Genomic DNA, 12032 nt, shown 5'->3' on the forward strand with positions numbered 1-12032 from the left:
CACAATTACTTCTTAACGATCACTTTGACATATTTGAATGTCCCATTTGAGTCATTTATTTACCTGTTTAATGTAATGTCTAAATATCATTCTCCACAATTTGCATAGGATCATCAAAACTGAACAACAGAAGATTGGAAAATCATTGCCTGGTCTGTTGAGACTCAGTTTTTGCTGCAGAGATTCAGATGCTAGGGTCAGAATTTTGTGTAAACAACATGAAAGCATGGATCTATCCTGCGTTGTATCAGTGATTCAGGCTGATACTGGTGATGGTGTAATAGTGTGGAGGAGATTTTCTTGGCACATGTTGGGACCCTCAGTATCAACTGAGCATCATTTTAACACCACAGCCTACCTGAGTATTGATGCTGACCGTGCCCATCCCTTTATGACCACAGTGTACCAGTCTCCTTCCAGCATGATAGTGCGACAGGTCACAAAGCTCAAATCAACTCAAACTGGTTTCTTGATTTGTTGAATGAATTCACTGCACATAAATTGTCTCCACAGTCACCGGATCTCAGTCCAATATAGCATCTTTGCAAGTTTGTGGAACTGAATATTTGCAACAACTGTGTAATGCAATCAGGTCAATATGGATCAAAATCTCTGAGGAATATTTCCAGCATTTTGTTTGCTGTGTTTAAGGCAGCTCTGAAGGCAAAAGGAGACGACTGTAATAGCAAAGTATAACTAATGAAGTGCCCAATGAGTGTATATTTCTGCTTAACCAGACTTGAAGGTAAAGTTTAGACCTACCAGCAAGTCAGAAGTGAAGCTGAAAACTGGGTGTTATAAACAAATTGGATTTATTTATTCATTTGTTCATTTTATAAAATCTGTATTACAACAAAACAATGCAAAGAATCCCTGATATTTAAAAAGATTGGCACTTTCCTTTTTCCTGACCACATTAGACATCATCATGACATGTTTTTTTTTTTAATGTCTCAGTTCCTGAGATATAAAACTTGCTAGAAGGAGAATCTCTTTGGTCATTACTTTTAAACATAAGAGGACATGCTTGAGCTGTAGGGTTTTTTAGCATTTTGGGTAGATGGCCCTGGAGATCTTTCCATCTGCCTTCTTAGAGTCCAGCCATTTCCCGCAGAGAAAGATAGTGGTAACACCATTGGCTGTGTTGGTGACTTCCACACGATCGAGGAGCCAGCCAGGGCTGAGACAGGAGTTGTCGTGTTCTACCCGGACTTTCTGCAACTCCCCCATGTCCAGCATTTCCACAGAGAAACGGTCTGTTTGTCCACGTTCAAAAAGGTTACGAAACTTCTGACGCAGTTGCCTGCAACCCGAATCTCCATTGGAGCCATAGAGAGTAATGAAAACATTGGCATCGGTTCCTGCACCCTTTTCATCACCTGTGATGACGATGATCTCATATTTGACAGGTACCAGGCTTCGAGCTTTGCTTGCAAAGCTCTCGATGGTCTTTGTGCACTCAACGGTGATGAAATCGTCCCTCTTAGGAGAAAGAGGAATGAGGGAATTGCATTTGAAAATGTACCTGGAGATAATGGAGCAGAGCAGAAGGAATATAGTCTAACCATTTGAGAATATCAAGAAATTGTTTGATTGTGGAAAATAAATGAATGGCTACAGTGGGGAAGCAGCTGCCTTACTTGTTTCCCAGTTCTCTTTCGGTCACAACAACCTCCTCCACGTGCCAGTAAACCTCCCCCTTTACTTTCTTTCCATCCTTGGGTGTATGGCCCAGACAGATGCCAGCAATATCACCCAAGTTCTTGGATGAAAATTCAAACCTGTCAACATTTCCCCTAAAAAGAGAGAGGAACATGGATTCGTTGGTGAAAGTAGCTATTAGAGCAGGGCGATATGACCAAAAATATTTCTCACGATATACATTTGAAAATTTGCGATAACGATATAACTGACGATATAATTGACACTAGACAAAATACTTTACAACTCCACAGTTGTATTAGTGCAAAAAACCCCATCAATGTATTTTCACTTAAACAAGCAGCTGTTTTTTGCATTAAAGTTATATAAAAATGTAACAGTGCAAATGCAAATTCCTTGCTGACAGTTTAACCAAAAGGCATTTCCAGTGGAAATTGGCCAACATATCCTCAGCATAACCATGTATAATATCCACAAAACTTAAAAAGAGCTTATACACACGCAATACGGTAATATTATGTTGAAGCACAGTACGTATCACTCCGCGAGGCTGTTCCCTACGATAGACGTAATGCTCCGACAATCCATCAAGTGGTGCAGGTTTGTAGCTTAGCAAAGTCGTACTAAAACATCAGTCAGTAAACACAACCAGAATCCAAACATAAGGCACTCGGTATTATAAGAGGCAGTGTCGATTTTCAGAAAAATCAAAGGATTGATTTTAAGTGTGCCGTATTTTCCAAAAAACACGGTAATAACCACGGCCCGCTAGCACGCTCTACCAAAAATAGTGCTTCGTTGTGTATCTGACGGACGAAAGCTAAACCAGTTCCACACCACTGAAGTTGCAGCATTTTTACAAACCAATTATGGTTCATCCTTTTCATTCAACGATCCGCTTTCGCCCATGTCATTCTCCGTCGCCGCCGTGCCTTTTTCGCCATGTGCGTATGAAAACAAAGGCACTGCGCATGCGCGTTTTACCCATATTCTATCGCGATATTTCATTTTCTTGTCATTGCCCAACATTATACCGGTATTACCGTGAACGGTATGATATGGCCCAGCCCTAGTAGCTATTCCCTTAAATTGCTTTGCCTTAATTGAAATTCACATCACTGCCAGTTTGTTCTGTGTCAGAATTAATCTTTAACAGGATTGAGTGTAGTCATGACATCAGAGTGCGGTGCTGGTCTGGTCTTAAGTATTTTGGATAATCATCATGAGGGCAGAGAGAGATGCAGAGGGAAAGAAAGCACATTTCTTTTTCATGCAAACAAGCTGCCGGTGACTGAGTTAATCTTGCAGCAAGTACCTACCGCAAGAACCTCTTCTTCTTTGAGGAGTTCTCCATTACAAATTCTTTTGATCGACCCTTTCTCCCTTCAAGTACAATCCAGGCATTTTCCTTGGTTTCAGCTGTGTCTCCAGTTGTGATACAAATTTCATACTCTGTCATAGAGAAAAGGAGACTCAGTTACAGTAAAATGTTGTTGCACTAAACTACAAGGGGGGATAATTGAATGCTGTGAGGTGCTAGCCTTACTGGTCTTTTCATTGAGGTCCAAGTAGTCATTGTTAGCACAGGCCAGCTCTCTCATTATCTGTCCATCATCATCGTTCTTGGCAAGCCAGCGGTCACAGGGGAAACGAAATGTTTTGTCCATGATCTCGTCCTTCACGTCAATATACTCCAAGTGCCAGCCTGGAGCAATACCTGCATGTAACGAGATGCAAAAAATACCAGTGTGCAGTGCTTTCAAACTTTTCATTCTAAGAACAGCTGAGCTCAGTCTAAGCTGTTCACCGTGCCAGTTAGAGCAGCTGACCTGTGTTATCGTGCCAGACTCGTACTTTGGAGAGGTCTCCCATGCTGAGGATTTCTGGGAAGCGAAACGTGTCCACCTGCTTGCGTTCAAACTTGTTGGACTTGTTGCACTCTTTCAGCGCCAGTGTTCCTGTGTCCCCGTTCTCTCCAAAAATAATGATCCACACGTTGGCATCAGTGCCTGCTCCTGAAGAGATGCAGCAGTTTACTATTTAGAAAAAAAAATCCTCGACAATAATAAGGGATTTTTCTTGGTTTGGTTACACTTTTAAATAAACATGGGTGGAACCATGGACAGAACTTTGCTTGGATTTTAGTCTATAAAGTCACAGCTTCCCAGTCTACATGGTCACTGAATGCAATTAACTATAATAAAAATGATTTACTGTCACTCGAGCTAGCTCTAATTATATACGTGCAAAGCAATTAAGCTATATCAAAGAGTTGTATGGCAGTAAAAAGGCTGTACAGCAATAGCAAATCACCACCTGAAAAGTAAACTGGGGAGCAGTGAGAGCTGGGTTCTCTGACTCATACAGCGCATCTATAATCCCCCTGTGCTTTATTATTTTATCACAGTCGGTTAGATCCTGAGTGAAACCTCACTCAGCCTGCAGCATGTTTTCAGTGTCCTTGCTTAAACTCGCTTCTGTAGAGTAGGCAAGAATGTTGATCATTTAACAATCCAGCAGTTGTAATAAGAAATTATCACGCTGGCAATATTTGAGATCTGGATATTTTTAAAGTTATATGTAACATATGTAACTTATGTGACATATATTCTAATGGACACACTTGATCTTCAGTACCTCTTTATAGTATACGTGCATAGGAACAGCTCTGCCTATGTGATGTTGTTTGTGGGTGTGTTTGCATCTATCAGCCTTGCTCATTTTTTCCTCCCAGAGCCTTAGTGGCGGTGCAAGGCTACATGTCAGCTTCCAGTAACTGACAGTGGCAGAGAGCAGCCCTTTGAAGTCGGCTCAGACTTCTTGCCATTCTGATCGTATTGATCAGCAGAGCAACTGAGCTAGATGAGAATCCAGGGTGAAGAAAAGATGGAGCAGCGGTGTGGAGGGCTTCTGAAGAGGATCTCTTTAATTGCCACGAGGGATTCAGCCATGAATTATTCCACCTTTGCCTTTGCCTAGGAAAACAACAAACCCCTGCACAAGGGCAGGCAAAATGAGGCTCTAACTCTGCATTGATCTTTGGGTAGTGACTGAAAACACGGGATGGCAGTCATACAGTAATTAGTCTCTTCCAGGCAGCAGCTCGTTTGGCTTTGATGGGGAGGGTTTCACAGGATGTTCACAGTATAGAGCCACTCACAGGTGCTCAAATGCAGAATACTCTCTGGTGTATCCTTTGAAAGTGGTCCGAAAAACAGATGATGAGGATGTGATCCAGGAAACGCTTGACAAATTAAATGTGTCCACTGACCACAGAGTCCTTCAGGATCCCCCGGGAAGAGCTGGAGGATGTTCCTGATGAAAGAGGATGTCTACTCTGCTCAGTCTCAGCACCCCTGAACCCAGAGAATAAAGGCCGAATGGACAGGGAATGCTCATAGGCCTGTTAAGTATACTTAGAGTGCCCTCACTGACCCCACAGCTCAGACCTCAACATTTCAGTTATTATTTGGTTTTATGTTGACACATTAAGATATGTGCAATCAAAACTGGGTATTGGGACTCTTATAGAAAAAATGTGCTTCATGTTTCTAATCTTACCTATTTGCTTGTGAATAAGTAATCATTTGATATCGTCAAGCCCCTAAACATGTTCAGATCAAACAATATGAATCTTAAAATGGCCACAACAAATATTGGCAACCTGTAACTAGTTTAAAAAACAGTGTCTGAAAGAAGCTTTTATGCTTTTCATTTCTTCTGTCACATATATCCTGTTGCAATGATGGGTTCTCATATTAAACACACACAAATTTTCAAATAATTATCTAGCATATGTGCAAAATCCCTTCCCTCATCAAAGTTGTCCCTCATATCTTCATATTTTGCTTCCAAAGAGTCAGACTTTCCTGTATTTTTCAAAAGCACTTTGAAAAATACTTTTCCTGAATTTATGAAGAGCTTTCAAAGTTTTTCTTTGGACACTGGGCAGTCCAGTCATTATGCTTGACCTGATTATACTTGAAATTTCAGAGGAAGGTTTTGTTTGTTTGTTTGTTTGTTTGTTTGAATCATTTAACATTGATCTATGACTCATTCAAACATAAAAGGACACCTTGAAGATTTCCATGTATGTTTGGACAAGTACTGCATATTTCGAATGGGACCACAGAGCTGGGTTGAGAACCTACCTGCGACGTCACTTGTCTTGACCTGGACAATGTAGGTAGTGACCTCCACCATCACCTCCTCGTCCACCAAAGCTGCCATCTCACAGATCAGTGTCCTCTTGGGTCCATGTGTCCTGGACAGCCACCCTTCATAGGTAAACACAGACACCTCCTCCGTGGTCAGGTTACGCATGATCACCTGAATGCACAGAATTAGCTTATAAATTAGCAAAGCGTTTGGAAGATTGCATTATAATTATTAAAGGTAAGATTTAACAGTAATAAATGCTGCTGTGGTGTGATGTATTACAACAGGAGTATAAATATCAACCTGCAGATGAAAGTTCAGGGCATCATCAGTAGTAATGCATTCACTTATGATTGATATTGCTATTACTTGAACCACAGTACTAGTGTATTGAATGCTGTGTCATATTATGGCTGGATGACTACTGTGTTACCAGCAGGTACACTAATCCTGCCTCTCTGAAGGTTTCGAGTTTCTAATAACAGGAAAAATCTTCTCTGTTAGGCCAAGAATCAGCCAGACATCTATTAGCTCTCCCTTCTGCGTATTTATCTGGACAGATTACTATGCTGGCAGTCCACCTGGTGCACCATTGTGTCAGTTTCAAGGCGACGACCTGTCCATAAAGGCAGCATATCTGCTTGTGATGCTGAACACACAAGGCTCTGTTCAGGGTCAAGTCAAGGAGATGTTCACAGCGGCTGAGACTCGGGCACGGATGGACAGGGCTTTGTATTGTTTCTGACTGCTCTGCCGCCCTACAGGCATGGTGCATTTAGTAGAGAAGACATTTGCATAGGAAATGTGTTCTACTTCATCAAAACCTTTAGCCTGAGACTTCACACTAAATTTAGTGGTGGGAAGTGATATCATCCTCACAGAATCATTTAAAAAAATCTTTCAGTACTGAGGCAGTCAATTCCAATATGTTGCACTAGTATTCTGTAAATTAATTTATATATAAGATGAAATGATTTCTCTCTCGAGGCCAAACACGGTGCTCATTTGTAGCGTGTGCGTACTGTAAGAGAGAGCGTGTCCGTGATTCAAGCAACAGCGGCACGGAGAATAAAATGGGTCAATATGCTCACTCCAGGAGTTCTGGGCCCTGCTCTGTGTGTGTTGTTGCCTGTGTCTTTGTGTGTGGTTGAATCATTGACCGTTCTCCTGCAGGCAGGGGTAGATGTGTGTGTGTGTGTGTGTGTGTGTGTGTGTGTGTGTGTGTGTGTGTGTGTGTGTGTGTGTGTGTGTATTTGTCTGTGCCGTATAATAGATTGAATGATCCTGTGACCTACAGCATGTGGTGCCAGGATAAAAAAAACACAAGCCTGTGAGTGCTTTGTACTATTGATCTTGGAATGAGATAGCGATTACTCTTCTGCTTTTTATGTTGCTGGTTTTATGTTTTATGGTTGAGATCTGCAGTTTCTTCTTTATAACAAATTAGGCCTCGACAAGAACAAAAAATTCTATGCATGATATTACTAAAGAGCTCAATCTGCACACGTTCCCTTTTGCTCTAGCTGTTCCTGGGGTTTTTTTCTAAACCCTTTTTACCAAATAAACATCTTCTAAATGACTGCATTGTATCTGTGTGCCTGGTGAGCCGACCTTGTCAAGAAACCAGTCGGGCCGACTGCCTGATCCATCTATCCGGAGTCGCATTTTTCTCAGTGGGGCAACGTCATCGATCTCCATGTTAAAGGTGTCCTCTTGACCTCGCTCAAACCTTTTGTTCACCACCACATCAAAGCACAAAGTTTAGAATCTTGAGTATGAATTGGTCCTCTCTTTATTTTACAGTTAGATACATGAATGAAAATAGAAATCATTGATGCTACCTGTCCTCATTCTTCTGCAGCAGCATCTCCTCTGTACTGCCGTTGGCCCCAAAAACAGTCATGAAGATCTGGGTGTCTGTTCCCGCATTCTGCACATCTCCGGTTACCACTGTCACCTCATAGATAATCTAACATGGAAAGATTATCAGACATCAAACAATACTATCCTCCCACAAGTACATCTACAGCTTCACTGGACGAGCACATACGAATTAATTCAGTCATTTTAAGGTTGTAAACAGTGATAAAATAAACACAAATGCAGACATTGGTTATTTAATAGCTATGCCATGAAAAGGGAGGTGACAGCCAATATTTTGGGGCTTCCAGTGTAGCAACAGTTGTGAATATCTGGGCTAAGAATTCCTGTTCTGTGCACCAGTGAAATATAAAGGAGCTAAACCATCGTGTAGATGGATGCTGATGGTTTAGAGTAGTTGTAGGCAACTCCAGGCCTCGAGTGCCGATGTCCTGCAGGTTTTAGATGTGTCCTTGATCCAACACAGCTGATTTAAATGGCTAAATGACCTCCTCAACATGTCGTGAAGTTCTCCAGAGGCCTGGTAATTAACTAATCATTTAATTCAAGTGTGTGTATACAGGATGAGATCTAAAACCTGCAGGATACCGGCACTCGAGGCCTGGAGTTGCCCACCCCTGGTTAGAGTCCAGTTTGGCAAACACAAATCCTGATGTTGCTAGGATTTTCACATCAACTGCTGTCTTCTGTGCGTGTCAACCACCATGATGTCTGGCTGGTTGGCCAGAAGCTGCGCCTGTGTGACAGTCAAAGTCCCATAGGACCTTCGCCATGTTGCTCTCAACTACCTCTGGAGGTGTCTCCCATCAGGACTTGTGGACTTCTCTATATGCCACACAGGTGTTCATCTACACCATCCTAGCCACTAGGTTTTGTCTCTATGGAGCTAATGCTTAGGTCCTGCTCCTGTGCTGCCGTGATCACCATCTGTGCTGTCCTTTAGGCCAGCTTTCTCTAGACACTGAAAGGATTTCTTAATTTCCACTTCTTCAGTCTGTTGATGGCAGACCCCATGGAGGGCCTTGATCTTCCTCCTGTTCTTTATCACAGTCTCCCTTCAGCTGCCTGAGACACTGTTGTCATGCTGTTGCTTTTCGTTTTATCCTGAATCACGGCTCTGACAGTCACTAATGATAACCCTCCTGCTTAGTAGAGCCTCAGCTTGCAAAAACCTCTGTGCAATGTGAGGTGTTTTCATGTCTTGAAATCAGTGGAAATGATGTCCTCTTGTGGACAGCTTATTATATATTATTATACATGTACTATGGTAAGTTTACTACTTTGTACTTTCTAAATTATTCTCTTGTCTTAATTTAACTCAGTAACACCATGATGTATGTATGTTGCCTGCAACATGGCTTTGCTTTCAATAACACGTCTACATTTACAGACCTTATGGGAGATAGAAATGGCTTCTGAGTCCAGCACACTGAATACTCTAGCAGTCAACCCATCTCCTCGATCTTTGGCCAGCCAGCACTTGCAAGCAAATATATATTTGACCCCTTTGGTTGGCACAGCAACACATAGTTCATCAACCAGCCAGCAGCTCTCTGGAGTGGCCCCATCATGGCCGAGCTGCAGGAAGGAGAGAAACAATCACTGCCAGGAACGTGGGTGTATTTTTTCTGTGTGTTTCAGTGTGTGTGTGTGTGAGAAGCTATGTTAGTGCAAAATCTTCAGTGTAACAAATTCACCTGTCACTCACCTCAACCTTTTTGATCTCCCCCACATCTGAACCGTGGGACTCGAAGCTCTCCAGAGAGCCGGCCTCAAAGCCCTTCCTCCCGTCTTGCAGGTCCAACCACAACCTATCTGTCTGGGTGTGATTAGCCCCGATAATGATGACATAAGCCCTGCTGGTGGTGCTCGCATCCCTCTCCAGTCCAGTGTAGATGGTGATGTGATAAGGTATGACTGCATAGAAAGGGCCGAGCAACTATTCGTTCATTTGATGCATTCAAGGGATTAACAACAAACACATGAGAGAGCATCAGGTGAACTAGCAGTGCAGAAGAGACTTGAGTTTTCTTACTTGGAAGATCAATTTTTTCTTCTTTCTTCTTCTTGTTCTTCTTGTTCATGTTATTGTTGACGCTTTTCTGCATTAGAGCCAAGTTCTTCTTTTCACTGGCCGAGCTCTCTCGAACTCCTTCATAACCCTGAGAAAACAGAACGGACACTTAGTGATGCAGCAGCCATATCTGCAGAGATACAGACCCAAGTCGATGCTAAGCCACTAAATGTTTTACAAAGACTTCAAAAAGGTGCTGAAATTATTTCAGGTGGTGTGCCACGAAAGAACAAAAAATGAATCCTAGTCACTTTGGTGATCAACCGCCATTCACTTTAAAGTGGATCTGTCACACTTTTTCTCATGTTATGTAACATATACAGCAGGGCTCTGTGTTACAGTGGTAAATGCGCTTATACAGCCAAAGTTTCAAAGAATGAGGTCAGCATATGTGCAAGTAATTCATATGAGCCAAACACTGATGTGAATTTCAAACTTTTCAAATTCATTTATTTTTTACTCTTGGCTCTGTTGTTGGGAGAAGATCTCCCTAATATGGTCTTCTCAGGCACACAGGTCCGGCTGTGAGCACAGAAACCCCACCCACTTGCTGTTCTCTGTAATTGAGGGGCTGCCAATGAGAATAAAAGGGAGCTAAAATGGCTTTTATTTGGTCTGTAAATGAACTGAAGGGCAGTTATTATTTTTTTGCTATTGTAAAAACATCTAAGAATAAAAATATGGAGCTAGAACTGAGGACATTACGTTAATTGTGCTCAACTAGTGTAAGAAATAGAAGAAATCAGTATATCAAAACCTCTTTCATGTAAGAAGTAGCACTTTAGATTGTTCATGTTACCTTGACATAAAAGTATCTTTGGATGCGTCTATCCTCTCTCTTCTTGGAGAGCCAGCGTTCACATAAGAAGAGGAACACCTCTTCTGTATCAATGTCCAGCACCTCCACCTGATCCAAGTACCAGTCAGGACTCACCATACTGTTATCATGGCGAATTTTTATTTTGAAAATCTGACCGAGGTCTACTGCCTCTATAGTGAACTTATCCACCTGGGAGAAGAGAAACATTCAGGAAATAACATCAATGTTGTGTACTTCTTTTTTGCTCTGTAATCTGGAATATATATATCTACAGTGTAGGAGACAAGAATTAAAAAGGTCACAAAGTTCAAGCTTTCTTACAGATCCTCTTTCAAACTTGTTGCTGTTTGTCTCCGACTTGCTCAGTTTTCTCTCCCCGGTGTCCCCCAGGTCCCCGTAAATGGTGAGGAAGACGTTGGCATCAGTGCCGGCTCCATACACATCACCTGTCATCACGGAAACTTTGTATGTGTGGGCTGTAGTGGGAGACAGTGATCACAGACAGGCAGGGGATTTTGTGTGAGGCTGCTGCCAGGAAATAGATTGAAAATGAAGCAATTTTGCATCGTAGTTTGATGCTGCTGTCATAACAGAGACTTAGTTGGGGGTATAAAGGACCAGAAGGGAAAACTGTCTCCAAACTAATGCTCAGAAGGGCAGATAAAAAGACAGGATGACAAATCGTTTTTGTGTTTCTAATAATGCAGCCAGCAGGTAACATACTCTCCAGAGCGTCTTCCACCTCGACTTCAGTCACTTTCAGGCTTCCATCTCTTGAAAGTTTCTCTGTGATGATGTCAGAGGGCACAAGCTCTCCCACCGTTTCTCCATCGTCCTCTGACTTGGCGAGCCACCGCTCACAGGGGAAGATCACGGTCTCTGAACCCTACAAAGAGACGATTAAATTCTGCAGTTTAATCTGTGTGTTTGTGTCTCGGAGGAGGATCAGCAAACAGAATATTTAGACTGGCTGAGCAGCAACCCAATATGTTGAATCACAAATGAAATCACAGTGCTGCTTGACCAGCTAAGAAGACAACATCACCACCTGCTGATTAAAAACAGAACTGTTCCGTTATTAGAAGAAGGGAATCAGAGGATGTGCTCCTGAGTGCTGAAATCAATCTTGTGAATGAGGCTTTCGGGTGTGGCAGCCCAAATACAGCCCTAATAGAGTGTCAGTCCTCTGCGCAGTGAAATGTAACTCTGGGCGTTTGATATACGGCTGCACAGTTTTAAAAACTTGAGTGCTGACATTTAATTTATTTTTTATATTTGCACTCAAAAAGCAAATATGGTTCTTTTTAGGTATTTAAATGTTTTAGATTCACAATTTACACACAAAACATGCAACAGTTTCATGAGATATGATCACCTGTACTAGGTTGAAGTACCCATAATATACACTCACTGGCTACTTTATTAGGTACACCTTAT

The 12032-nt window shown here is 42.1% G+C and overlaps 1 protein-coding gene across 4 annotated transcripts in view; it reads right to left on the bottom strand.

The window, feature by feature from the left end:
* Nucleotides 1-805: 805 nt before the first annotated feature.
* Nucleotides 806-12032, bottom strand: part of loxhd1a (lipoxygenase homology PLAT domains 1a) — a 34925-nt gene continuing 23698 nt past the window's right edge. For all 4 annotated transcript variants that reach the window (XM_085279952.1, XM_085279953.1, XM_085279954.1 and 1 more), the window contains 14 exons: nucleotides 11319-11481; nucleotides 10917-11071; nucleotides 10575-10784; nucleotides 9737-9863; nucleotides 9410-9618; nucleotides 9094-9279; nucleotides 7662-7789; nucleotides 7432-7549; nucleotides 5814-5991; nucleotides 3492-3677; nucleotides 3209-3379; nucleotides 2982-3114; nucleotides 1641-1796; nucleotides 806-1525 (listed from right to left, as the gene is read on the bottom strand). In XM_085279952.1, the coding sequence (XP_085136078.1) occupies nucleotides 1045-1525; nucleotides 1641-1796; nucleotides 2982-3114; nucleotides 3209-3379; nucleotides 3492-3677; nucleotides 5814-5991; nucleotides 7432-7549; nucleotides 7662-7789; nucleotides 9094-9279; nucleotides 9410-9618; nucleotides 9737-9863; nucleotides 10575-10784; nucleotides 10917-11071; nucleotides 11319-11481 (2601 nt within the window). In that variant the 3' untranslated portion in view covers nucleotides 806-1044. The remainder of the gene's footprint in view (nucleotides 1526-1640; nucleotides 1797-2981; nucleotides 3115-3208; nucleotides 3380-3491; nucleotides 3678-5813; nucleotides 5992-7431; nucleotides 7550-7661; nucleotides 7790-9093; nucleotides 9280-9409; nucleotides 9619-9736; nucleotides 9864-10574; nucleotides 10785-10916; nucleotides 11072-11318; nucleotides 11482-12032) is intronic.

The sequence above is a fragment of the Mchenga conophoros genome, linkage group LG7, assembly GCF_057382185.1.
Source record: "Mchenga conophoros isolate Kocher_MC1m ecotype Shallow Benthic linkage group LG7, M_conophoros_male_GT1.1, whole genome shotgun sequence".
In the NCBI taxonomy this organism is placed as follows: domain Eukaryota; kingdom Metazoa; phylum Chordata; class Actinopteri; order Cichliformes; family Cichlidae; genus Mchenga; species Mchenga conophoros.